Here is a 27970-nt window from a genome sequence, read left to right as displayed (position 1 = left end):
AGGAAGATCACATAGCAGCCTGCCAGTACCTACGGGGCCCTATAAGAAAGATGAAGAGGGAGTTTTTAGAAGGTCATGTGGTGATAGGACAAGGGGAATTACTTTAAACTGAAAGAGGATAGGTGTAGATTAGGTATTAGGAAGAAATTATTTATGGGTTGCCCAGAGAATTTGTGGATAGTCCATCCCTGGAAGTAAAAAAGGTCAGGCTGTATGAGATTTTGTGCAACCTTGTCTAGTGTAATACACACTGCCCATGGCAGGGGAGTTGAATGTAGAGGATCTTTAAGATCCCTTACAATACAAACTATTATATGAATCTATGGTTGTTAAAACAGAACTTCAGTTTATTATTTGCTAACTGTCAGTTGATGGATAAGTACTCTTGTCCTTGCTGACGTGACGAAAATTATGACATCAGGGAAATATTTTGAACTTTAGTCAGGTCACTGACTAATCACATTCACATTTCCCCCATGATTTAGCATGCCCATTTAAAAAAGGAACCACACAGAACCCTACATAAATGACTTCTACAGACTCAGCATATTTCTTCACTCTGCTGGGATATAAGGTAAGATTGTGTAGCTCACTGGGTAACTCTAGAGATGCCAACAATATGTTTTATATTGTGATTGGAAGGTCCTTAATTTTCTATTATTTGCTATTTAAGTGGTAATTTAGGAAAAATGCTTTAAAGTACGTTTGTGAAATAAGTATTTTGTTGGGCTTTGCAGATTTAGTTCACCAGCTACATAAAAATAAAAAATAATAAAATCAAAGGAATTATACATAATTCTGAAAGAATTGAAAGGAAACAATTCTTGGCGCAATATAGAATTTACATTATTAGTAAAATAGCATTTACTCTTAGAAAGCCAGATTGTATTCTCCTTACTTTTGCTGGTGACATTTCAACATTTTCTGTCTTCGCTAATGGAGCCTGGAAGTAAATTTTTCTAAGTATGAATCTGAGCAGTCATTCTTATTTCACATTTAAAAGCAAGAAATGGTAACTCTGAGTGATGTGTGTGGCTGTGAAACATCCTCATCTCTGCTTCACCACTGTCAGTCAGTGACTGAGAAAGGTTCTTTGGGACCTGCTGTGCTATCCCTGGGACACAAACTCTTCCCACTGCCAAGAATCCCCCAAAAACCTTTCTAGAGGAATCCTCTCCTCTTTGTGGGTTGAAAGAGGTTGAGGAGGACTGAAGAAAATCTTAGAGTTGGGCATCCTAGTGAGTTCTAATTAGTTCAATTGAACTGATTTTCATCTGACAAGTTCCTTTCTCAGAATCAAGGAAAAAGAAATCATCTGTCAGTTCTATTCATGGGGTATTTATTTGACCCCACAGGGAATTCTTGTCCTTGCCATCTAATTCGTTGAAACGATTCACCTTTTACTAGCAGAGGTTAAAGGAAGTAAAGTAAGTTAAAAGGAAATGCCTGTGCATAAGAGAGTTTGGGGAATTGACTGGGGAATTTCCTCTAAAAGTAGAGACAAGGAAAAATATAGAACAGGTGTGTTTACTTGTGGGCAGTGTAATTTGTCATCACAACCAACAGCAGATCATTCCAGATTAACTAAGTTCTGAACAAGTTTGTGTCTTTGTGAGAAGCTCACCTCTTCACTTAATATTTCTTCAATGGTAAATGCAAAATTTTTTTGACTGGGCTGACACTACTCCTGTCTTGCAGTCCAGGAGATGGAGATTGATACTGCAGATGAAGTTGCTATTGTTGGAATCGGATGCAACTTTCCTGGAGGTGAGTTTGGGGTAAAGGCAAAGCAGGCTGTGAGTGAACATTAAAAAGCAGAATATCTTATTAATGTTGGAATGGAGGAAACTAATATGTTTGTCCCTTAGTAGAATGTGTTGCTTTGCTGCTTATGGGATTTTTCTGAAAGGTGTGGTGAAAACTACTTGAATTAGTTTGCAGACAGACAGACAAAAGAACCTGCAGTACAGGGCATTGAGGTGCACATGAAACTCATACAAATGAGCTGAATGGGTGTAAGATGATCTGAACTTTCTGATGTTCACTGGCTGGGTGATTGTGCATTGTTACAGGACTCTATAGCCATAGGGACAGGAGACACATGAAGGGCTGGACATTGTTATCAGCAGTGCCTGTAATATGAACAGGTTGGGTTTATCTAAAAGAAAGTTTCCTGCTTTATTACAGTACTTAGAGTAGATGCAGTGAGGTGGTAGGGAAATGGGGAGAGATGGTGGATAAGGATTTAGTGGAGGTGCTTTGGTTTTAGACAGGCAGTGAGGGGATCAGTCATACTTTTTCATTTTCCTCTCACCAAAGAAGGATCACTTATTTCTGTGGCAAGTGTATTTAAGCAGCCTAGATTTCCATGTGGGAGGTCCTTGTAGCTGATTGTGCATTTCTGAGTCTGCATGGGGAGGGGAGTGCATCCTTTAATTTGTTTTATAAACTCTGTACAACAGGAGATGGAATTGACAGTTTCTGGAAAGTCCTGGAAGAAGGCAAAAACTGCACCATAGAAATCCCCCCTGAGAGATTTAATGTCAAGGAGTGGTATGATGCAGGTGATAACAAGCCAGGAAAAATGTGCACAACACGAGCTGCTCTTCTTGATGAGTGAGTCTGTTACCTTGCTGCACCACTGATTTTTGTAGTTGCTTAGACTATGGGTACTGCTGCTCAGGGGCTGTGATAGTGTGAAGAAGAGCAAATTACAGTAGGGTCAACCTAAGTGTCTTCTATTGGAATTCCACACTCACCTTAGATCCTCAGGCTAGAGAGATTAATTCAAAGAAGAAGTTGACATGCACAGAAGAAATCTCATGGTCTCCTGAAATTTGTACCTGGCAGGGCTGAACCATAGGACCCAGAATGAATTTAGTGCTTAGTCCCATGTTAGATACTGAATGCTGCTCTGGAATCAAGAAATGATAGAAGGCCATAAAAATCTGATCTTGGGATAGAGATTAAACTCAGGCTTGGTCTTTTGTAAGCATAGGCCTATTTTGAAGATACTTTTAAAGACAAACACACACACAGAATTTATGAAGGTGTTATTAGAGAAACATAGGTATCTGTTGAATACACCAGAACTGGTCCTTTACCTTTTGGTTTTAGAATGCAAAGAACTGGTGTGTATTGGCTAAAAACCATGCAGAAATGAATATTTGTTTGTAACCTATTGGCTATGATCACATCACAGCAGAGGGAGTCTCATCCCGCACATTTCTTAGTTGGAGGAATCTAGTTGCTAGTAGTGCAATAAACATGAGAATAAAAATTAGTTGGATTGTGCTCTTACCTCTGAAATGCAGGATTATTGATAAAATGACATATTTTGTGGTGGGACATGAAACATCTTTGGCTTATAAATATTTTCTTCTGAATTTTATAAATGGGAACTGTGGCCTAAACACAAGTTACTGCTCTGCTTTCCATGAAGTTGCAAAAATTGTTTACTGTGAATCTAGAAGGAAATACATCTTATATACATATGTCATATCCTATTCTGATCTGTGTATTTCAGATTTAATTCATTTGACAACCACCTGTTTGGGATTAATAATATGGAAGCAGAACGCATGGATCCACAACAGAAATTACTGATAGAATGCACATACAAAGCCCTGGAGGATGCAGGAGTTCCTGTAGAATCTGTCAGTGGCACCAGAACAGGTGTTTTCATTGGTAAGATGACAATTTCATGGCAAAGAAAGTGTGTTTGAAGCTCATAAAGATTGGAGCAACCCTTCATAACCTTTCAATATGTTATCTGGCACTGGATGTAGGCTGGATCTTGACTGGAGATGTAGGTCTACTGTGCTATGGCACTACTGGTTCCTTTCGGTAAGAATTACCAGGCTACTCTAGAAGTTTGTGGCACAATTCCTGTATTTCTTTTTGGTGCTTTTCTTCCTGTATTCAGGCACTGAAGTGAATCAACAAACAGTTAAAACTGCCTCCTCAACCCAGCTCTTCTTGGGAAAGACACTCCCAAAGAAGGCTGTGATGTTTTCCCATTAAGGATAAGGGAACACCCAAGATGTGTAATTTCTCATGTGTGCAGGAAAAATTTGATTCATAAATTACATGCTTGGCATGGAAATTGGAATGTTGGTCCCTGACCTGCTACATCAGCACATAGCAATGGGTTGTGGAGGGTGTAGGGTGGAAGAAAAGAGAGAAAGGAAGAGATTATTCAAAGAAAGTGAAAGAGAATGAGAAAAAGAGAGAAGGAAAGATCACAAGTCCTGGTTGCAGTGTTGGTCTGGCCTATGATATGTCCAGTGTCCTGGGGACACCCCCTAACCTACATGGCGATACCATTTTATAGATTGATTTCCCTGTCCTGAAGACAGGTTTCACTCTTTCTATGCAAATTAATTATCATTTCCAGTCCCTTCTTTCAGAATTTTCTGGGTGTCTTGGATCTTGAATGGTCTTGATCTTCACCCTCTCCAGATTCACCTTTGGTCAATGCTTCTTTCTGGCTTCTGTGCTGGTGCTGTCTTTTGTTTTTTGATGCGGGCAGAGTAGTCCAAAAGTGGCCCAGCGAAACAGGACCTGGTGGTTCTGATGGACAGCAGATGGACAGTGAGCTAGGGTGCTTCCAGATGGCCAAGAAGGCAAGTGAGATCCTGCGTGTATCAGCAATAGTGTGAGCACAGGAGCAGGGCAGTGGTCCTTCACCTCTATCTGGTGCTGGTCAGGCCACAACTCGAGTCCTGTGTCCACTTCTTGGCCCCTCAATTCAGAAGGGACATTGAGGTACTGGAGTAAGTCCACAGAAGCACATCAGAGCTGGGGAAGGTTCTTGAGCACATGTCCTATGAGAAACAGCTAAGGGAGCTGGGGCTATTTTTCCTGAGAAGAGGAGGCTCAGGGGTGATTTTATCGCTCTTTACAACTGCCTGAAAGGAGTGTGTAGTGATGTGGGGATGAACCTCTTCTAACAACTGGAGACAGGATGAGAGGACATGGCCTCAGTCTGTGCCAGGGGAGGTTTAGATTGGACAGTAGGGAGAAATCCTTCACTGTAGGGGTGACTGGATATGGGAACTGGCTGCACAGATAGCTGGTGGAGTCACCATCCGTGGAAGTTTTTGAGGAAAGGCTGGATGTGGCTTTTACTGCTGTGGTCTAGTTGATGTGGTGATGCTTCACTATACAGCAGATTCAATTTACTCAGTCGTCTTTTACAATCTAATTGATTCTGTGATTCTGTGATTGTGTCTGTGGGGAAGAGCAAGGATGATTATCCCAGAGAAGTGCTGCCTTACCTTTCCATGGTCCTGTCTTACCTTTGTTTTTTTAAAATCCTTCATTGTTACTGGCAATCCTTGGCTGGCTCCATGGCTGTACACAATCCGTGTTTGACACGGACACATTAGCCCTTTATCTTCTGGGCTTCTACACAGGCCTGCACTTTTCCCCTGGTATATTGTTTTCGAATATTACTTTGGTTAAGGTGTTCTGGGGGTTAATATCCTTCTAAAGCAGCAGAAATCCTACTGTGGACATTAGAATGGTACCACGGTGCACTTGTCCAACTGCCTTTGTCAGTACCAGGAAAGTTAGGGAGGCATGAAAGATATTTAAAGGACAATACTAGAATAACAGCACATTATTGCTGGTGTAATCTGTGTCCCTTTAAAAAGGAGTTTTCTAGGGAAGTTTGGCTGATATATCTATAGGGGAAATTATTGAGATTATGTTTTAGTCTGAGAGATGCTCTTCTTCCACTGGGGGCACTACTCCTTGCTCTCTGAATAGAGATACTGCTCATAGATTTGGAGATCCACAGTATTTCAAGCGTTGTGTTCCCGAAAAGAGGACACAAATGCTCTCACAGGCCATGTTCTTTACTATTTCTTACTGGTTGCAAGTGTGAAAGTTGATGATAAATACAAAGTATAGGATGTAGTTTGTACTGGGATGTTTAACTTGGTGCATCTGAGGAACTGAAGCTAATGTCCTGTAGGCTTATGTCTGAACTTCCCTCCTTGTAACTTGCTGGTGAATGTTCTCATAGCTGAACTAAAACAACCTGAGTCTCAAAACTATCTCAGTCTCAAACTGAGACACAGGGCTCTAAGCAGCCTGCAGAGATCTTAGCTGCATCATACAGTGAGCTAAGCCATCAGGAAAGGTCATTTCCTTGGCAGATAGGAATTTCCTGTCATTTCCTGGGCAGGTAGGATTGTCAAATATTTGGTATGTTTGTGTAACTTGGATCCAGGGGAAATGGCTGTGACTTTGCCTTGTGTTGGAGCAAAGCTTCATGACAGGAGCCCTGATGCCTCATGGTTTTGACTTAACACTGAAAACCAAAGCACACCATCAGGTTTTGAGCTGTACATGCCTGTTGTTGGCTTGGCTTAACTTGACATGTATCTGATGTTTTCCAGGTCTCATGAACCGAGACTATGAAATCATAACCAGCAGAGCAGTGAGTGAAATAAATCATTATGATGGTACTGGAACAGCAATGAGCATTGCTGCCAACAGGGTCTCTTTCACATTTAATCTGACTGGACCATCTTTGACTGTTGATACTGCGTGTTCATCTTTTCTCTTTGCTCTGCACTATGCCTTGCGAGCCATTAAATCAGGTAATGGGACTGAAGAGATGCTAGACAATGACATCAGTTTGCTACTGTTTCTATCACCTGGGCCATCTCAACATGAGTATGTTTGTGTTTGACTCCAGGAGACTGTGAGGCAGCAATCTGTGGTGGGGTGAACTGCATCATCGACCCCCGCACCTTTGTATCTCTCAGTAAAGCCAAAATGATCTCTCCAGAGGGCATAAGCAAACCCTTCTCCAAAAAAGCAGATGGCTACGGAAGGGGAGAAGGCTGTGGGGTTGTTTTCCTCAAACCACTGAAAAAGGTAAGATTGCCTGTGAAGTAGCTTGAAATAAGATTGGTTACTTGCCTGAGTTTTTTTAAATATCTTCAGCTCTAGTATTGACTTCTCCAGTGAAGTTTTTCCAATTCAACTTTAAGATTAATGAAGCATTTCTTGAGAATTTATGCACTTCTCCTAGCATAGGGAAAGGATCCTGCATCTAAAAGGTAGCCTCATATTCTTGACTTTGCTGTGGTGTTTTTATGTCTTCTCTACAGAAGCGTGAGATTACCACAGAATCAGTCAGGTTGGAAGGGGCACAGTGAATTTTCTGGTCCAAACTCCTTGTCATGGTGTGACTTGGGTTTTGCCAATTTTCATGTATTTAGTTTCTTTTAGAGATAGGATTTGGGAGTAGAGACAAGGCAGGCTTAAAACTTAAAAGGTACAAGAAGAAATTTATTAATAGCACAAAAAGAATTTAGAATAAGATTCCTAGATTATTCCTTCCTCCCTTCATTCCACATTCTTTAACAACATCATACAGAAAACACTTCAGTCAGTTATCCACCCACATAATCATTTCAGTTCACTTAAGAGAGAAAAGTTCCTTGTTTTAGTTATGGCTTAGGGGGTGTATTCACCTTCACAATCTACATCCACCTGGGAAAATATTACAGATTATGACTCTCCTCCCATTTTTCACACTCCTTCCAGAGCTGTGCTATGGGTTATGTTACACACTTGGGGTACCACTTTTAAAGGCAGGCTGCTGAAAAACAAAATTTTCTTTATCTCCTTCTCTATCAAATGTCTCTGTTCATAATTCAGTCCCAGAACAGAGAGAGCTGCATTTCCCCAAGGCAAAAATCTTCACCCAAAACCTCTCCAAGTATATTTCACAGTTTAAAGGAATTTTAGTGTAGTCACAATCCCCTTAGCCCACAAAAAAGGTTTTCAGCTACTCATCAGTTGCATCTTCTCAATCTCTTCCCACCACGAACTTTATCTTCATTCTGCTGACCTCTGTAGTCTCCATGCTTTATTTCTTCTCATTCAGGGGGTTCAGGAGATCGAGAATCTTATCCAGGCATTAAGAAGTTAAAATTGTATCCAGATTGTGAAGAAGCCACTGCACAGGTGGAGGCTTCTTCTGCCACGGGCCTGGCCGGTGCGGGGCCATGTGGAGCCAGGGCTGCAGGGGGTTGCTGTCAGCCTGGCAGCCAAAGACCAAAGAGGAGAAATTAGCCTTAGCAACGTGATTTATGAAAGCGAAATAACTTTTAATTGGTTTCCTGAGCTGTCCACTACTAAATCAGCTCTCTGATTGGTTCCAGCAGCTCACAGGGGAAGCCCCTCTGCTCACCGGCCTCATGGTGATTTCCCTGAGGCGAATCCACCCCTCCCCTCTAGCATGTGAAACCAACACACTCCTTGCTCAAGCTAGGTTGTCTTAGATCAATTTGTACAGGATTGTGTCCAGATGATTCTTGACACATTCTGTCTCCACTGAGAGAGAATCCAATCCCTTTCTGAGCAAGCTGTTCTAGTGCTTGGTGCTCACAGTGAAGAATTTCTTCCTCGTGTTTAGATGGAACTTCATCTGCATCAGTTTCAGTCCATTGTCTCTTGTCCTGTTGCTTGGCACCACCAAGGGCCTAAACCCATCCTCTGACACTCTCCCTTCAGATACTGCCAGACACTTAAGAAGCCCCTTCTCAATCACCTCCTCTCACATCTGAGCAGGCCCAGCTCCCTCAGCTGTTCCTCATAAGAGAGATGCTGCAGCCCCTTCATCACCTTCATAGCTCTCCTCTGGACCCACTCCATTAGCTCCATGTCTTTCTTGTTCTGATGAGCCCAGAACTGGACACTCCAGATGTGCCTTATGAGGACTGAGTAGAGGGGCAGGATCACCTCCCACAACCTGCTGTCAATACTTTTCCTAATGCAGCTAAGGATCCCATCAGCCTTCTTGGCCCCTAGGGCACACTGCTGGCTCATGGACTACTTGTCCTCCAGGACCTCCAGGTGCTTCTCCACAGAGCTGCTTTGCAGCAGGTTGATCCCCAACCTGTCTTGGTGCAGAGGGTTATTCCTCCCCTGGTGCAGGACCCTGTACTTGCCCTTGTTGAATTTCAGTCAGTTTCTCTCTGTCCATCTCTCCAACCTGTCAAGGTCCCTCTGAAGGGCTGCACAGCCCTCTGGTGTTTCAGCCAGTCCTCCCAGCTCTGGGTTGACAGTGAATTTGCTGAGGAGGCCTCTGCCCCTTCATCCAAGCCATTGGTGAAAAAACTAAAGAATACTGGGCCCAGGGGATGCCACTAGTGAACTCGACCCTGTGCTACTGATTATCACCTTCTGAGACCTGCCATTCAGCCAGTTCTCAATCCATCTCTTGGTCCACTCATCAAGTCCACACTTCCTAAGTTTTTCTATGAGGATGCTATGAGAGACAGTAACAAAACCTTTGATAAAGTTGGGGTGACAATATCCACTGCTCTCCCCTCATTTATCCAGGCAGTTGATTCATTATAGAAGGATTCCACCTTCAAGGAATCCATTTTGACCACTCCTGATCACCTTATTTTCCCTGTGGATAGAGATGGCCTCCAGAATGAGGTGCTCCATCACCTTTCCAAGGATTGAAGAGATGTTGACTGATTGGTAGTTCCTCGGTCCTCTTTTTTTGCCCTTTTTGAAGACTGGTGTGACATTTGGTTTCCTCTAGTCCTCAGGCATGTCTCATGATTGCGACAACATTTCAAAGATGATTGTGAGTAGCCTTGCTGTGTTTTCCCTCTCCTCTCTCAGACTTGCATCCTGCATCCTGTCAGGGCCTCTGGACTTGTAGATGTCAAGTTTGTTTAGGTGTTCTCTGACCCAATTCTACTTGAGCAAGGGAAGGTCTTCCTTTCAGCCTTCCTTTAGCCTGGTTTCCTGGGTCAGGAATCCCTGAGGGCTGGTCTTGTCAGTAAAGACAGGTGCAAAGAAGGTATTCAATAACACTGCCTTTTCTGCATCCTCTGTTTCCAGGATCCCCCCCTCTATTTTCTAATGGACCCATATTATCCTTAATTTTCCTTTTGTTGCAATGGATTTGAAAAAGCCCTCCTTTTTTTTAAATCTTGAAAATCCTTGGCCAGATTTAATTCCAGATGGGCTTTGGCATTTCTAGTCTTATTTTTGCTTACTCTGACAACCTCTCTACATTCACTCTGAGTGGCCTGATCCTGCTTCCATCTCCTGTATATTTCTGGCTTATATTTGATTAATGACAGGAGTTCTTTATTCATCCACAGTGGTTTGTTGCCCCCTTTATCCACTTTCTCTCTTACTGGGATGCTCTGTCCTTGAACCTGTAGGAAGTGAGCCTTGAATGTTGACCAACTTTCTTGGACCCGTTTTCTCTTCAGGGTCTTCTTCCATGTAATTCTTCCAAGATCCCTAAAGATGCTAAAGTTGGCTCTCCTGGAGTCCTTGTTTGAAATCTTGCTCTTGGTCCTGCTACCTTCTCCTTCAACACTGAGCTCTACAATCTCATGGTCACTGTATCCAAGACTGCCCCAACCATCATAGGTCCAACAAGGCCTTCCCTGTTTGTTAGTGTAAGGTCAGGCAGCCCAGCATTCCTTGTGGGATCCTCCAGCACCTGGGACAAGAAATTCTCATCAGTGCTGTCCAGGAACCTCCTGCACTGCTTATGCTTTGCTGTTTTGCTTCTCCAGAAGATGTCAGGGTAGTGAAAGTCCCCCAGGACCCAGGGCCTGTGACTGTGGGGCTGCTTCCAGCTGCCTGTGGAATTCATCCACTCCCTCCCTCTGTTCAGCAAACACCCACAATGGTGTCACCCTTACTAGTCTGCCCTTTTATCCTCACCAAGGCAGAGCTGGGTACACTCCAAGCGTTGCCTTACATCGAGGGCAACTCTGCCACTGCCCTTCCTGGTCTTTGTCTCTCAAACAGCCTGTGACCCTTCACAACAACATTCCAGTCACAGGAGCTATCCTACCACGTCCATAATTGCAATGATATCGAAGCCCAGTGGCTGCACAGAGGGCTCTAGGTCCTCCTGTTCTCCATGGTGTGTGCATGGGGGTACAGCAATTAATAGAAGCATTTGATGGTGACAACATCCCAGTGGGGGTGTGAAAGGATGTCCCATAGCCCTGTCTAGTGGTTGCATCTTTGACTGCTGGTGCTTGATCAAGGTATTCCCTTGTAAACTGCCTTTTGGTACTAAGGTGTTTCTTTCATATTTCCCTATTGGCTTCTATTATCTCAGGAGCCCCAGGTTTGTTTCTGTAAGATGGCTGGTGTGCTCCAGTATAGTTGATACATCTCAGAGTCACCTGCAGAGGGGGCTCATAAGTACCCTATCTGTCTAACTTTTTCATACTATCTCCCAGTTTGCTAGGGACTAGCCTGATATTACTGCTCTCCCCCATTATAACTAGTTTAAAGCTCTCCAAGGAGTCTTGTGGGTTCCCATGTAAAGAATCTCCTTCCTTACTCAGAGGGGTGAGCCTCATCTGATGACAGTATGCCTGCCTCTGCAAAGGCCATTCCATTGTCAAAAACCCCAAAAATCTTGGTGGTGACACCAGCTGCAGAGCCATGTCTTTGTAGACTCAGCCAATCTTTCAATATGGAGGCTTTCAACTATTTCTGTTTTCAACATTTTTTGATCAATATTGCTGCTTTGAACTGGAAATATGGAGGGGAAAAAACCCTTATGCCTCAGATTTCCTTAGCAAATGTCCCAAACTCAAAATCTTTCTTGATCGCTCTCAGACTAGGCATTGCCATTATCTCACACCCTACATGAAGGATAAGTGATGGGTAGTAGTCTGTGGGCTTTATCAGGCATGGAAGGTTGATGGTGACATCTTTAACTGTAGACTACTAGTATTATTAAAGATAATTTACCTTTTACATTTACAGGCAAAGGAAGACTACAGCAAAATCTGGGGTGTGATAAATGTCAGTGCAGTCAATCAGAACGGCAGATCCATGACTCCAATCACGAGACCTTCTCCAATAGAGCAAGAGAAGTTACTGCGCAGCATTTATGGAAGTCGTGTGGATCCCTCAGTCGTGCAGTACATTGAAGCCCATGGCACAGGAACTCCTGCTGGAGATCCTACTGAAGCTGAGAGCCTGGCTAGTGTCATTAGCAAAAACAGGTCTTCCCAAGTTTCCATTCTGAAAATTGGTTCAGTGAAAGGAAATATTGGACACACTGAATCAGCTGCTGGAGCAGCCGGGTTAATCAAAGTGCTCCTGATGATGCATCATGGAAAGATTGTTCCATCCTTGCATTACTCAAAGGAGATGAGCAGCATCGATACAGAAAAATTAAACCTTGCCGTTGCCACAGCTGTAGAGCCCTGGGAAGAATCCAGTGAGTATGGGAGAGTAGCTGGCATCAACTGCTTTGGATTTGGAGGAACCAATGCTCATGTTGTAGTCAGGCAGGTGAAGCAGCCAGAGCCTCTTCCTGCTTTTAAGAAGCCCCTGGAATTAGTTCTGCTGTCAGCAGCATCCCGTAAGTCCCTTCAGATGGCACTGGCTGATACAGCTGAGCAGCTGAGCACAAGGAACTCTGTAACTCTCCCAGGCCTGGCCTACACATCTGCCTGCAGAAGAAGCCATGCCAGCTACAGGTACCGAAAAGCCTTTGTCACAAATTCCCTCCGACACTTGCAGCAAGAGCTTAAGTCGGCAGCGAGCATGGAACCTGCTATGTCCAAAGTGGAGCCACAGCTGGTGTTTGTGTTCTGTGGCAACGGTGTGACGCTGAAGGAGTTCAGCGAGGCACTGCTGAGCTCAGAGCCCGTGTTCAGAGACAAATGTAAGGAAATAGAAGACCTTTTTCAGCAGCACGCTGCCATCAGCCTCCTGCCAGCAAGAAATCATAGCCCAAGGGACTTGTTGAATCCAGAGCTTTGCCAGCCCCTGCTGTTTGCCCTGCAGGTTGCTGTAGCTTCCCTCCTGAAGCACTGGGGTATTAAGCCCGTTGCTGTTGTTGGCCACTCAGTGGGGGAAGTTGCTGCTGCACACATTGCTGGGTACCTTTCCCTGGCAGATGCAGTCAAGGTGATTTATCACCGGAGCAGGCTGCAGGCAAAGACTGCCAGCGGCAGAATGCTGGTGGTTGGAAACATCCCTGTTGAAGAGATTGCTCAGCGCCTGCATCCCTACTCGGGAAAGGTGTGCATTGCTGCTTTCAACAGCCCCGTTTCCTGCACCTTGTCTGGGAGTGTAGCTGCAGTGGAAGCTGTCCAGAGAGAGTTAGCTGAAGCTTTCAGACAGAGAAACATCTTTCTTCATGTTTTAAATGTTCCACTTGCGTACCACAGCCCCAGCATGGACATGATACTCGGGGAGCTGGAGGAGCAAATAGAGCCTTTAGAAAAACAGAAGGGGGAAGTGGAAGTGATTTCAACACTGACTGGGGTGGCCGCATCTGAAAATGACTTTGTTCAGGGCAAATTCTGGGCGCAGCATACTCGTGAGCCAGTTGCTTTTACACAAGCCATCCAAACTGCAGCCAGAGGCAGGGAGAATGTGGTGTTTGTGGAAATAAGTCCTCACCGAGCATTGCAGCGAAGCATAAAAGAAACACTAGGAAAAGGCACAAAGGTGTTGTCCTCTTTGCAAACAGATGCAGAATATCAGACACTCTTCACCCTGGTAGGAAATCTCTTTGAACTGGGATTTAATCCCAACTGGCAGCACTTTTATAATGGGTACCAAAGTGTTCCTGTGGCCATACCACGATATCAATTTGATCGCCAAAAACTCATGAACTGTCTGCACATCCATCAACAAGCAAACCAAAGAGGTGTCAGCGCCAGTCATCCCTTGATTTATGGCATAAACAGTGACAATGTGGAGTTTGGCTGTCTGGTGTCCCAGGACACGACACCGTACCTATATGAGCACCAGAACAATGGGGTGGCCTTAGTCCCTGGTGCTTTCTATGTGGAGCTTGGTCTGGCCTGTGTGATGAGCAGCTCAAGACCTAAAGTGCCTCTGAGCACTTGCCAGCTGAGTATCAGCTTTTCTGCGCCATGTGTTCTCACACAGAGTTCCCAAGTGCTGAGTATCAAGCTGAGTCCACAAAAAGCCATGACAACCTTTGAGATTCTCTCTTCTTCCAACGCAGTTTATGCTGCCGGCCAAGTGGCAAATGGGCTTGAAGGTGTGGTGGAAGAAAGCAGCATCTCCTTCCAAGCCATCTATCGAAGATGCAAGTCAGTGATTAGCAGAGAAGAGGTTTATGAAGTACTGTCTCGGGTTGGCTTTCAGTATGGCTCAGTATTCAGGCAGCTCGGTGATGTTCATTATTGCCAGGAGCTAAAGGAAGCTATAACAAGCATAAAGGTGAATGAGGAGACCACCAGAGACATGTACAGCTACTGCATCCACCCAGTGCTGCTCGACTGTTTTCTGCAGATGACGGCTGTCTTGAGCTCAAGGACAATCCAGTCCAGAGCAGGCTTTCCTTCAGGGATAGGCAGCCTGGTGGTGCTCCGGCCGCTGGAGGAGGAAATGATGATATACATGAGAATGAGCAAATCCACCGGGAACTGCCTTGAGGTCTGCGGATGCTTTGTGGACAAGCACGGCTCTGTTTTGGCTGAGCTCAAGCGTGTTGCCATCACTTTCATGAAGGAATCGTCTTCCAGAGACAATGAGTTCCTGTTTGAAAACAAATGGAAAGAAGTCTCTCTTTCACAGACAATTGGACATCTGGGGTTTAAGCCGAGAGTCCTTGTGTTTGCAGACAAATTTGGGATAGCTGAGCAGCTCAGGAAACACTTGCATCCTGCTTCGAGATACGTTATGTATGAAGGCTGGGAATACCTCATGGGAGGCGATACACAGAGTAAAATGAGAGCAGAAGTTGAGGATTATGATGAAATCCTCTTCCTGTGGGGAATTCAAAAGCTAAATGAAGATTTCCCAGGGAAAGCAGTAGATCAGTTGGCAAAGTGCTGTGAAGCCTATCAGCAGGTAGTGGTGGCTCTGAGAGAGAAGACGTCCCGCTGCTCCGTCAGAGTGATCACCTACAGAACAACAGACAGATACGTGGACCATGTTAACTGTGGGTTTGCATTGTATGGCATGACCAGAACTTGCATTGTTGAAGTTCCAGAAATCACATTTCAGTTGATTGACCTCAGCTCCTCCACTTCCGTGGACATCTCAGTGTTAGCAGATGTTCTTGTCAAATACAAAGGTGGGGACTATCCAGAAGTTTGCATCAGCCAGGGAAGAATTTACGTGTCTGAAATCAGGCGCACACCTTATGTGGATGCAAATTACATTCAACCTGTACGATCTCTCCAGAAAGCACAATCCTTCACTTTGTACACTTCTGATCCATATGCAGCAAAAGACTTGTCTGGGGATTTATGCACCAGCACTGCTCCTCAGCTTGACAAGCAGAGTGTTGAAATTCAAGTGGATAAAATTTGTCTGCACTCAGAAGATTATTTTCCCATTAGTGTTTCTAGCTGCAACTTTGGGAATACACTGTATTGGAACTCACAGGCAGGAGACAAACACAGGCTTCTAGGTCTTGATTTCAGTGGCACAGTCACTGCAATAGGCACTGATGTGAAAAAAGTGAAAGTGGGAGATCATGTGGTTTCATGTTATCCCACTGCTGCATCATCCAGAGTTCAGATCCCAGGAACAGCTTGTTTCAATGCAAGGAAATTCGCATTCCTCCAGAAGGTCCCTTGTGTGTCATACTTCATCATTGCATGGGAAATCTTCACTCAGAGGTTACCCAAGGGGAAACATGGCAGAACATTGGGTATTATTACTACAGAGCCAGCATCAGTTTTGTGCCACGTTCTTTCTGCAGCAGCACAAGAGATGGGTTGGAGAACAGTCCTTGCAAAGCCCACTCCTGACATGTTACAGAATATCAACCTGTGCAATACCCTTATTATTCTTCCTCCAGTCAACAGACTGTCTTGGGAGGATCTGGCCCACATGCACTTTCTTAAAGATGTGGTGATTGTGTGTGGCAGTCAACAGTCTGAATGTATGCAGAACTCCAGTGAAATTGATCATGAAAACATCAGCTTTCATATCCTCTCTGTTGCCAGGCTTTTCCGGAAAGCACCTCTAAAGGAATTGCAGAAAACTGTACAGGCCTGGATCAGTTCCATGGATATGAAACAGTTTAGACATGTCTCAGGTTGTGTTTTCCAGCAGCCTGAGAACTTTGAAGGGCTAAACTCTGTGACATCCTATTTCACCTGCACTTCTGTCCCCCTTGCTGTTCTGAGAAGGCAGAAGGACATGGGTGTGCTTTCAGACATCCCATTGTACGAGCCCCAGAAGCAGCTGTTCAAGCAGAATGCTGTTTATGTAGTAGCTGGGGGGCTCACTGGACTTGGCTTTGAAACGGTGAAATTCATAGCAGAGAACGGAGGAGGGTGTATTGCAATACTCTCCAGGAGAATTCCCAGCAGGGAGAAGCAAGAAGAGATGAGGGCTTTGCAGCAGCAGTACAAGGGGAGCAAAGTCGTGTCTGTGCAGTGCGACGTGGCTTTGACCAGTGATGTTGAGAAAGCTTTCCAGTCCATTGCCAACGCCTTTGTGGGCTGTCCAATCAAAGGGGTATTTCAAAGTGCTGTTGCTTTACACGATGGCCACCTTGAAGTCCTGAAGCTGGCTGACTTTCACAAAGTGCTGAGCCCAAAAGTAGCAGGGACCCTAAATCTTCACCAGGCTACCAGAGGCCAGGAGCTCGACTACTTTGTGTGCTACTCCTCTGTTACTTCCTTTCTGGGCAATGCCACCCAGACAAACTATGCAGCTGCAAACTCTTTCCTGGACTTCTTCTGCCTCTACAGGAGGAACTGTGGGCTTTCAGGCCAGGCCATTAATTGGGGTGCTTTGAACCTTGGCATTTTGCTCAATCAAAACCACATCCAGAGCATTCTGGGATCCAAGGGCATAGATATTCTGCAAGTACATGAAATTCATGACTATCTCAGGAAGACCTTAATGATAAACAACCCTCAGCAAGCTGTTGTCAAATTGAACTTTCAAACTTTTTATAGGCATGTGTTTACTCAGATTATTTCTCTGAAAAGTCGCTTCGTATCGCTTGTATCAGAAGATTTCAGGAACAAGATTGAAATGTCTGAGGAAGCAGAAGTGTCAGAGACTGCCTTTCTCAAATCTGAAGACTACATCACTTCACTGGTGAGTGACCTGACGGGAGTGAGCACAGATGAACTAACCATGAACACAGCACTCTCATCTTTGGGCGTAGACTCCATGTTGGCTATGACAATTCAGAACCGCGTCTTTAAGGAGAGAAAGGTGGACATACCCCTTGTGAAACTGCTTGATCCTCACACAACTCTGTCAAGTTTAGTGGTAATTTTAGAAGAAACAAGCAATGCAAATGGAACAGTTGAAAACAAGAAAGCTGTGGTTGAAAGTGCAGAAGATGGGAGCTGGCTGTAAGAATCTTCCCAATCAGTAATTGTGAAACTTTGGCAGTGCTCAGACTCCTTGCAGCCTGTCAGAATGTGTCATTGCAGAATGTCTAATGATTCTGAATGTAGTCTTCTGCATTGACCCAGAAAACCCTTCACCAAGTTTCTTTGTCATAGAATAATGACAATTGATTTAATTAACTGTTCATTTCAGTCAGATGTTTGACTTGTTACTGCACTTCTACATTATGAATATATATGTAAAGTAGAATAAGATTATTTGCCATTATTGGTTTTTTATGTAGTTTTTTTAAAGTGTTATCAAATTAACTCCATTATCAAGTAATTTGATTATGCAATGTGTATAAATACCTGCATCTTTTTGAATGTTCTTTTAGATGTGAATTTCAAGATTTCTTTTCGAAAAGGAAACTTGATTTTTTCATTATGTTTTCAAAAATAATAAAAAATGTACCAAATGCAAAGCATACATAAATCAATTGGATTTTGAAATTAATTAACAATTTTATGAAAAATGAAATCAACAAGAAGAGTAAAAGAGTTTAAAAAGCAAGAGCCAAAGTGTAATTTCTTCTTATTTTATTGTTTTTGTCCTTCATTCACTCCCCTAGTTAAAGTTTTCCTAATCTAGACATGTGCCCTTTTCTTACAGTGACGCCTATCTCACACTTTTGAAAGGAGAGCCCACAGATGAAAAAAATTAGTGATATTTATGCAGTAGGGATTCAATTCTAGAAGTTTCAGTATACTTTAAAATATATTATGTTTATAAAAACAGAGTATTGTATTCAGTTTTAAACCTACTATATTAAATGTGTTTCATACTTGTAAGAAGGCATCTTCTATTGTGAACTTAGCAAATGCTCTCTGCATTGAAGTCAAACAGAATATAGTTTGCCCTATTGCATGCTGTCATTACCTGTGACTTTATATACCACCTGAAATTCATGAGGAGATGACAGTCTTATCTACTGCTTTGAAAATGGATCCATTTCAGTCAGTCTCTTCAGGTCAGGTTAAATCATTCTAGGGAAATCTACAGTGAGGACAGTACTTTGTATTACACAGAGGAAGTTGTAAGTATCTTTGATCAAGCAGGAATCAGCATTTTAGATTAATCTTTTCCTATAGGATGGGCTAATAATATTAAATCCTATGGTGCAAGACAAATTTAGTGTCAAACCTTCTCTGCAAATGATATCTAAGATATCTATGGCAATTCCACAGCTACTCACCAAATTATACACAAATAACATTGTCCTAGAGACTCACTGTTGGCATCCCTGGGATTCCAAAGAGACATGAAACAGAACAAGAATGTTACAATAGATTAATTGTAAAGTATGTGTTCTATACAGGGGATATGCTTATACTTGTTTTGGCTTGTGTTTACTAATCACAGAGTGGAATTAATGAAAAAAAAAAAAGTATGTGTTTTTACATTACCTTTGTCCAAAGTGGAGGAAAACTTTTAAGGAGTTTTCAGGAAATGTATAGAATAGTTTGAGTTGGAGGAGACCTTTAGATAGACCTAAAACTCTCCTGAAAAGCTATACCCTGTTCTGTGGACAGTATCACTCAGAACAGGCTAAACCAATCCTGAGCTCAGAGAACTATCTTAAAAACAACTGGAACTAGAATTTAAATTCATCTTATTCAGGACAAATTGGAGTTCCTCCAGAACTCCAGCCTGGTGCTGCCAGTGATATGGATGGACAATGCAGTCAGGATTTAGGCCTGGAACAAGGCTTGATCTTGGATTTAAGTGAAAACATTCTCTGGTATATGGTATTCAGATGAAAGATAGCAGATATTTGCTGCCATTCAGGTTTCCCACTCTAAATATGTAGTAAAGTGTTCACATGGTTCTTCATCTGTGTGTTCCCAGTGTGAGCATAAAAAAGATTTCATCTGTTCAGAACTGGTTATCAAATAAACCCATTATAGAGAAACTGCTCAAATCCCCAGCAGAGATAAGTGTAGCTGGCACACCTCACAGAGCAGACAGGTTGCTTTTTTTCATCAACAGTGTTAATTTTGACAATTTTTGACAACAGCATGTGACTCTGGAAGAAAAAGCCTGACCTATTCTCATATAATTTTCATGGCTAGTTTTTGCAAAGGGTGGCACCCTCAATGCAAAGTTCATCACTCACCAAATAAAAAAAAAAAATAAAAAAAAAAAAAAAAAAAAAAGAGAGAGAAAGAAATCATCTTATCCTATAAAAAAACATGAAGTGAATTTGAAGAGCTGCACTCTAGAAAGCCTTTGAGGCCAGTAATCTCCCAATCACATTGTTTCCAGTGTACATCAATTGTGTATTTCCTAGACATGGACCCCCCCCAAATTGTTATGACAGACTGAAGTCTGTCAGACAAAATCTGGAAGAGACCATGGATTTCATCATGCAGAACACTGGTAATCCAAATGAGCAGTTTCAGGAAAGTAAAGCCAGCATGGTTCAGAGACTATTTGAAGGAGATGCATAATCTGGAATAGAGCCATACTTTCCTCTTAAACCAAGGACTCTTGCCAATTCCCTGAGTGCCAAACTTTTTCAATTCCTCTCTCCAGACCTGCCAATAGAAATGCCCATAGAAATGTCAAGTTTTTGGTGCTTTTGGTTGTAGCACTCGGCAGAAGAAATGTCTGTCTTCATCTTTTAAATGTCCCAGGTGTGTTCCATAGCTTGAATTCACTACTAGAAAATATGGGAAGATGCCCTGAATTTAAACAAACAGGAGTGGATTCCTCATTGCCTGGGGTTGCTGCTTCTGCAGAGGAGGTCACTGAGCAATGCATAAAAAACTTGTATTAGTTTTAGGCAAGCAATAACACAGAAATAGGAGAAAAAAAAAGAAAAAGAGAGAACACATCCTCAAGATTATATAATATGCAATAGACACTCTGCAGAAAATAAGGATTAGTCCTCCTCATGCACTAACATTGAATATCACAAACCTGATTGATCTGGTGTATAATCCAGACTGGCAGCCCATCTGCACATTGTTCTTTCCCTGAATCACTTGTGTCAGTGTCCCAGTGCTGGTTCCCCAGTACTCATTTGATCACAAGAAACTCATGGCCTGGCTAGACTTGACAATATGAACAATGGCTGATAAAAAGCAAACTAGGATATTTGTTTGTTGCTGAAGCCTTGGCAGCACTTTATCTGCTGGCTCATGTTTGTGGTAATAGTCATGACCACAGCAGCCAGATGAAAAGTGCATACTGAAATGCTGGCTTGGGCCAGAAATTTCAAAACCAGGGAAGCAAAAACAGTATTGGAACCTGACAGAGGCTTACAACTATGAAACCTCTAAGGGAAAGCAGTTAGTTCTGGACACTGTGTAGGAAGCTAGGAGAGATTTATTTAAGGATTTTTATTTCTGTCCACCATATTGATCAAACTCAAAGAGAACATGCTAAGAGATAATCCAAGACAGGATATAGTCTCCCAAAACCTTTCTTGGCAAACATTTGTTTAGCCTGATCCTTGAAATATTGCAGCAATGACAATTCCACAGCACCCTGAAATAACCTGCTTCAGTGCTCCATTACACTTAGTGTAAGGAAAGCTTTTCCTGAGGTATTGCACTGCTTCTTCATACTGCCCTCTTTGCTGTATTTCTCTCTGTTCTAATGGTTCTTTCTTTATGTGGCTCTTTTGAAGGTCTGAAATTCTTTTTTTGGTTTCTTAAAATTTTGAGTCAACTTGGTTTGCTTCATATTTATCACTTGTTTATGACTCAGTTTCAAAATACGTTTCTATTTCCCAAAATTATTTCACTGATGTACATTCATTATGAAACTATTTGAGTTGCATATTTTTAAAGCTGCTCATTGATATAAATATTCTCCTACAAACTGGAAGCAGCTGTCTGTGAACTCCATTGATCAAGTTAATACAGTAAATATTATTATGTAAGAATTGACCTTGGCTGTTACACAGTCTACACATGCTTACACTTTCCCCTAGTGATTTTCCTGATATTAGTTATAAATTCAGAGCTGGGTTAATATTATAGCAAAATATTCAGAGCTTCCCAACTTGGCTGAATAAAGAGCACCAAAACCAGATGTTCATCCTGACATTTATAGGAAGTAGCAAATACACGTACTGCACTATTAGCAAAAGAAACAGAAATCAGTATTTTTTAACTGTACAGTAGAGGAAAAAAAAAGTGGGAGAGGACCTGTCTTCTTTTACGCAATGACAAGGTGAGTTTTTTTAGAATTTCCTCATTTTCTGAAAGGCAGAGCAAAACACTCCCTTTGGCAGTACGTTAGAAAAAGACCACTGGTTCTCTTCCCTGCACTGTGCTCTCAAAGCAAAACAGAAGACATGCATGGAAAATTTCTAAATATCCTGCTTTCTGATGGTCATGGAAATATTTGGAATTTCCTTTTGGTGAGGACAGCAGTCTAGTTTCAGATAGAAAGAGGAGCACATCATGACCTTAGATGTACAATTAATGGCTTTGATTCTTCTGCTTTGAAGAAAAGGACCTAAATCACTGCCAAGTTAAACTGAAATCAGAAGCTTTCCACATCAGTTCATCAAGGAATGAACATGCTGCTGTCTGCTAGGGGCTGTTGGGTCCAGCACGGGGAAGAAACATCCTTTTTTTTAAACAACTCTGTAAGCAACACTTTTCATCAATTGCTACTTAAAATTTTCATCACTTAAACATGTGGGTTGAGTATTCTTCTGGCTTGTTAGTGCCAGTCCTAATCCTGCCATATTGTTAGAGCTGTGCCAATACCTCTCAAAAGCTCCAACTCTCAGCTTTCCAAACACACTGGTAACTTTTTAAGTAATGTTTTCAGTCATGCCAAAATGACTTGGGCTCTAAGCCAGAAACAACTTAGAGATGTATGTTTGTACTGGCAAAAACATTTATTCCTTAATTCAGCCTCAATGGGTGTGTCTACCTGTGCTTCTACATGCCAAAGGGCAAGAGAAAAGGAGTTACATCCTTGCAAAGCTTTCAGTTAATCCTTTTAGCATGCTGCTGAATTACTTTTCAAACATGGGGTAGTCAAGCAGCAAGAATAGTGTTAGAAATACACACATATCCATCTTTCCCTAACAGGAATGCTCAATTCTTTGTGAGATTTACAGTGAGAAGAGCAAATATTTTGGGACAATGACTTCTGGCTTATCCCTGCCTAGTTCCTGGTGCCTAAGTAATTTATTTGCAGAGCAGGTCTCTCAAAGCTGAGAGATCCTGATTGTACTAAGCTGATGAAATAAATGCACTTTCCTGCCAACTAAGGAGATATTTCTCAGAAAATCCAGTTTACTGGCAGGGCAGTGTCTCTCAAGAATTGTTTCCCAAAGGCATTACAGTGGAGTCAGTGCAGGAACTCGCATGAGCTCCAGGTGGCAGCTGAGACAGGGCAAATCAGCACCATTATAGGCACACTGTGAGTTAACAGCCCCACAGGGCTGGTGCCCCAGGGCTGACACAGAGAGGGGCAGCTGGGTGTGGGGGGATGCTGAGAACAGCAGCCAGAGAAACAGCTCAGCTTCACTATATTCAAATGTCCCCTCCCATTCCATGCCACAGTGGTTGAAGTCTCCCCAGTATGGTCCTACACTAGGAAAGCAAGGTACATGGAGATTGTTAGCAAATGTGCAAGAAGTGGGCTTCTGACACTGTTTTGAGCTATTTTCCAAGAGTAACCAGATCTATTTTCCTCCACAGCTGCACATACTTCAGTGCAAGTTTATGTATGAACATTCACTTAGGAGTAAGAATTTCCTATCTTGATTTAATTAAAGTTGCTTTAAAAAAATAAATCTCCTTAAATTAAGTCAAAGGCCTTATTTTTGCCCTCATTCAGCTTTGTACCAGGGTTGCTGGAAGCATACATTAGACCAGATGTAGTCAGTTCAGTACCAGTGCTGTGATGAGGAAATGCTCCTGTGAACTGATCATCTGAGGATTTTGCAATACATTTCCCATCAGCAGTCACAAGCAGCAAAACACTTCAAGATCTAAGGCACAGGAGCAAGGTTGGATGACAGAATCCAAAACCAGCTTGCCATGGCCTGTGATTAAAATAGAAAATGGCTAGTTTAACTTCAGGCACAAATCCCATCACAGGACTCGACCCAAATCCACAGGAGTTTTTCCTGGGATAGAGGATAATTCACACTTTGGGCACCAGTCATGGCAATACCTGGCTTCTTGTCACTGCAGTTCAGAAATAATTATAAAAGTCATATTGATGGTGCTTACAAAGTGCCTGTAAAGACACATCAAATTAGGTATTCTGTTCTCTCTGCTACCTACTTCTGTACATAGATAGCTGTTATTTCTCAGCCTATTGGCTAGTCATACTTTTATATAGAAAAAACATTCCAACTCTTAGTCTAAAGACAGCAAAAATTCTGGACAAATGCAGCAACTAATATTTACTAATCTAGGAGCAGTTTTTCTTTGTTGGTCTCCAAAGGAAAGAGAGAGAAGGTAGAAGGGCCAGCTTTTCAGGCCAAATTTTAAAATCACCAAATTTAAAAATCACCAGATTTAAAAATCTGCACACAGAAATGCAAACCCTTTTGAGGTGTAGGTGGTAGAAAAGAAGCAAGCAAATAAACTGTATATTCATCTCTGGTGGGAGTTTTCACTTTCAAGCCTATGTTCTGATAAGAGTAATTGGCAGTTATTGGAGTAATTAGTTATACAATGAAGGGACAGGGAAGATAGGAAAACTTTAACCCCCAGAAAATATACATAACTGGTTGTCGTGGTTAATATGGAGGTTTCTTTGGCTGATATCTTCAACAGTAGAGTTATAATACTTGTAGAAAAACATGTACCATCTTTCAAGTGTTCTATAATTCAGCAAAGTCCCAGGACCTAGAAGCAGAAAACTGTTTATTCCCCTTTACTTTCATGTATCATTGTGCCTCCTTTGCTGTTTGTTATATTTTGAATTAAGCTCAACTGACCTGACTTGTTTGAGGCTGACCTCAGCTGAGGCTAACCTGCACCTTGGCAGTTATATTAAGGCTCTCAAAACCACACAGAACTGTCCATGTTCCGACAGGAATGAACAGGAGCCTGAATTAAATAATGACTACAGATTATCTTAAAGTGATTAAATGTTAAGAAATAATCAACTACAAATTGTATGGATTTTCTTTTAGCTGTTTGAGGAAAAGCTATCTTAGCCTTAGAGAAGAAACTGGTTGTTCTTTGGCAGTAGTCAGCAGAGAGTCCTAGGTGGACATAAGGTATTTTTTTTATTTTAAAGCCTATGTTTGTGGAAGGTGGCATTAGATGGTTGTTTCTTCTCAGATTACTTTCATGCCCTTTTTCTCCCATAACCAAACTCCTTCAGGTTCTCTTCTCATAATTCCTGGCTCTCCCTTATGACTCATGCTTTTTTTCAAAGTCAAAAGGATTTTCCTTTTGCAACTTTTTCTACCATTCTCCAGTTAGCTAAATTGTATAGTAACCTCTTGGGATTAAACTAGCCATCAAAATTACAAACCAGAAGGCCTGAGATGTTTTTTCATTGTAAAATTGCAATTTTTAGGCAGCTAAAAAGGAATTCTCAGTGCCAAACAAAGATCTGAAATTCTGAAATTAGGAATCTTTCTCTGCTTCAGATATCTCCATCACTCTGCTTTCCCAAATCATCTGTTCACTTGCCATTTGCTGCACACTTGCACAGATTGGTGACCATGGCACCCCAAACATTGCCACTATCACATCTTTGAATTCAAGGTCAGAGGCAGAGCTGGGATGGGAGATAAGAAAGCAGATGTATACGTGAAAGTAAAATTATTTATCCAACTAGGTTTTACTTAATTTCCTGGGTTGAGATTTTAGGAGGAAGCTGTGATTCCCATTCTCATCTGCCCACAGAGACAGAAAACAGCAGTGCCACTGACAGTACAGTCAGTTTGACTGCCTGCAGGAGCTGCTTCCTTGCAGGTGTTTTTGTAAATGTCTGTCAGACTACAGCACTGGAGATATCACAGGTGGAGCCACTTTTTGGGCATTAGTTTATTCTAAATTATGTTCCAAAATACATACCGAAAAAGAGCTGTGAAAGGGAAAGGCTTCCCTTTACTTTCTTGCTGTGGAGGAAGATCATTCCATTTCCAGAGTCCTCACTGGTGCCCTTCCTGAATACTTTTCTTCCCCCTTTTTCTCTTGTTCTTCTTAAGTGTCTGGTCAAATCTGCAATGCTTTCTGAGTGTCCATGAATGATATTAGCAGTAGAAACACTTGTGAGGAGAGAGTGGAAAGGGTAAGGAACAGGATGGATTAGGATCTATTGTCTATGTTTCTGGCACTGGAAAAGGAGTGACAACAGGGAAAATTCCTTAATTGGAGATTCCAGAAAAACACAGAGAGAGATAGTTCATATTTTATTCTGAAAATGGAAGCCAGTCAGAGGACATGGAAGGAAAGAGCATGAGGCAGACAATGTTTTAAATCTTTGCATTTCCTTAAAATTCTTCAAATATGTTCTCATTAAAGGTACAGTAGAACTTTCCAAATCTGATACTGATTTTTGGAACTTGCAAGTTAATGTTTCGACATCTATATGACACAGTTTTGACTTTATTAAACAACCATTAGTTATGAACTTCAAACAGATATTATTCATATATCACATTATTCATTTATCACATATATCAAGTAATATAATTTTGTTTGGTTTTTTTGAATGTCAAAACAAAGACATGAATATCAGAAAGCAAAATTTTGAATAATGATTTTTAATATTGTTTCTGGTGCTGCTGGGACTGTAAATGGGCAGGTTTCAAATCAGGTCATATCCGTTTCTATCCCCAAGAGCCTGTGGGTGGTCCAGTGTTACAGAACAGAATCACTAAGGTTGGAAAAGACGTCTAAGATCATTGACCTAACCATGAGCCCTGCCATGGTCACCACTAACTGTGTCCCCAGGTGCCACATCAAAATGTCTCTTTACACCTCTAGGAATGGTGATTCCATCACTTCCCCTATTCTAGCACCCAACAACCCTTTCAGTGAAGACATTTTTCCTTATATCAAATCTAAACCTCCCCTGAGGCTGAGGAGCATTTCCTCTTGTCCTATTGCTTGTTACCGGAGAACTGCAGGTGCTGCACCCTCCTTTCAGGCGGTTGTAGAGTGATCAGCTCCCCCAAGCCTCCTTTTCTCCAGGATAACCTCCCCCCCCCCAGCTCATTCACCTGTTTCTCACCAGATTTGTGCTCCAAACCTTTCCCCATCCTCGTTGCCCTTCTCCGGACATGACAATACCGGATTTCATCCTGTATATAGAATTTATCCTCTTATATAGAATGTTATCCTGTATATATAATTATGCTGTATACAGAGTATTTTAACAGTGAATTTGTCCACTCAGAGATTGAAGGCTCTTTTCGACAACATCCCGTGAATCCGCGCTCGCCTTCCTGGCGCATTCCGGGCGCAATTGCAGTGCAATCCGGGCACATTCCCGGCGCATTCCCGGTGCAATCCGGGCGCAATTGAGATGCAATCTCAGTGCAATCCAGGCGCATTTTGGGCTCAATCGTGGTGCAATCCGGGCGCAATCCGGGCGCAATCCCGGCGCAATGCCGGCGCAATGCCGGCGCACTCCCGGCGCAATCCCGGCGCAATGCCGGCGCAATGCCGGCGCAATGCCGGCGCACTCCCGGCGCAATGCCGGCGCAATGCCGGCGCAATCCCGGCGCAATGTCGGCGCACTCCCGGCGCAATGCCGGCGCAATCCCGGCGCAATGCCGGCGCACTCCCGGCGCAATGCCGGCGCAATGCCGGCGCAATCCCGGCGCAATGCCGGCGCAATCCCGGCGCACTCCCGGCGCAATGCCGGCGCAATGCCGGCGCAATGCCGGCGCACTCCCGGCGCAATCCCGGCGCAATGCCGGCGCAATGCCGGCGCAATGCCGGCGCACTCCCGGCGCAATCCCGGCGCAATGCCGGCGCAATGCCGGCGCAATCCCGGCGCAATGCCGGCGCACTCCCGGCGCAATCCCGGCGCAATCCCGGCGCAATGCCGGCGCAATGCCGGCGCAATGCCGGCGCACTCCCGGCGCAATCCCGGCGCAATGCCGGCGCAATGCCGGCGCAATGCCGGCGCAATCCCGGCGCAATGCCGGCGCACTCCCGGCGCAATGCCGGCGCACTCCCGGCGCAATGCCGGCGCAATCCCGGCGCAATGCCGGCGCAATGCCGGCGCACTCCCGGCGCAATGCCGGCGCAATCCCGGCGCAATGCCGGCGCAATGCCGGCGCAATGCCGGCGCACTCCCGGCGCAATCCCGGCGCAATGCCGGCGCAATGCCGGCGCAATGCCGGCGCAATGCCGGCGCAATGCCGGCGCACTCCCGGCGCAATCCCGGCGCAATGCCGGCGCAATGCCGGCGCAATGCCGGCGCAATGCCGGCGCACTCCCGGCGCAATCCCGGCGCAATGCCGGCGCAATGCCGGCGCAATGCCGGCGCACTCCCGGCGCAATGCCGGCGCAATGCCGGCGCAATCCCGGCGCAATGCCGGCGCACTCCCGGCGCAATGCCGGCGCAATCCCGGCGCAATCCCGGCGCAATGCCGGCGCAATGCCGGCGCACTCCCGGCGCAATGCCG

At 43.5% G+C, this 27970-nt stretch overlaps 1 protein-coding gene across 1 annotated transcript; it reads left to right on the top strand.

Moving 5' to 3' along the window:
- The first annotated feature begins 1701 nt into the window (after nucleotides 1-1701).
- LOC306799088 (phthioceranic/hydroxyphthioceranic acid synthase-like) lies at nucleotides 1702-17472 on the top strand. Its single transcript, XM_079299623.1, has 6 exons — nucleotides 1702-1767; nucleotides 2463-2616; nucleotides 3527-3687; nucleotides 6408-6611; nucleotides 6710-6891; nucleotides 11794-17472. Exons 1-6 carry the CDS (start codon nucleotides 1707-1709, stop codon nucleotides 17350-17352), a joined length of 6321 nt encoding a protein of 2106 aa, XP_079155749.1. The 5' UTR covers nucleotides 1702-1706; the 3' UTR covers nucleotides 17353-17472.
- The last annotated feature ends 10498 nt before the right edge of the window (nucleotides 17473-27970 follow it).

Source organism: Erithacus rubecula (genome assembly GCF_903797595.1).
Source record: "Erithacus rubecula genome assembly, chromosome: 3".
In the NCBI taxonomy this organism is placed as follows: Eukaryota; Metazoa; Chordata; class Aves; order Passeriformes; family Muscicapidae; genus Erithacus; species Erithacus rubecula.
This window is presented reverse-complemented; position numbering and strand designations above follow the sequence as displayed.

Excerpts from the sequence above, each read along its gene's own strand:
- LOC306799088 (XM_079299623.1), top strand. The coding sequence starts at position 1,707 with ATGGAGATTGATACTGCAGATGAAGTTGCTATTGTTGGAATCGGATGC. Across the intron at positions 1,768-2,462 it reads CGGATGCAACTTTCCTGGAG|GAGATGGAATTGACAGTTTC; the intron begins GTGAGTTTGGGG and ends TCTGTACAACAG. Across the intron at positions 6,612-6,709 it reads CTTGCGAGCCATTAAATCAG|GAGACTGTGAGGCAGCAATC; the intron begins GTAATGGGACTG and ends GTTTGACTCCAG.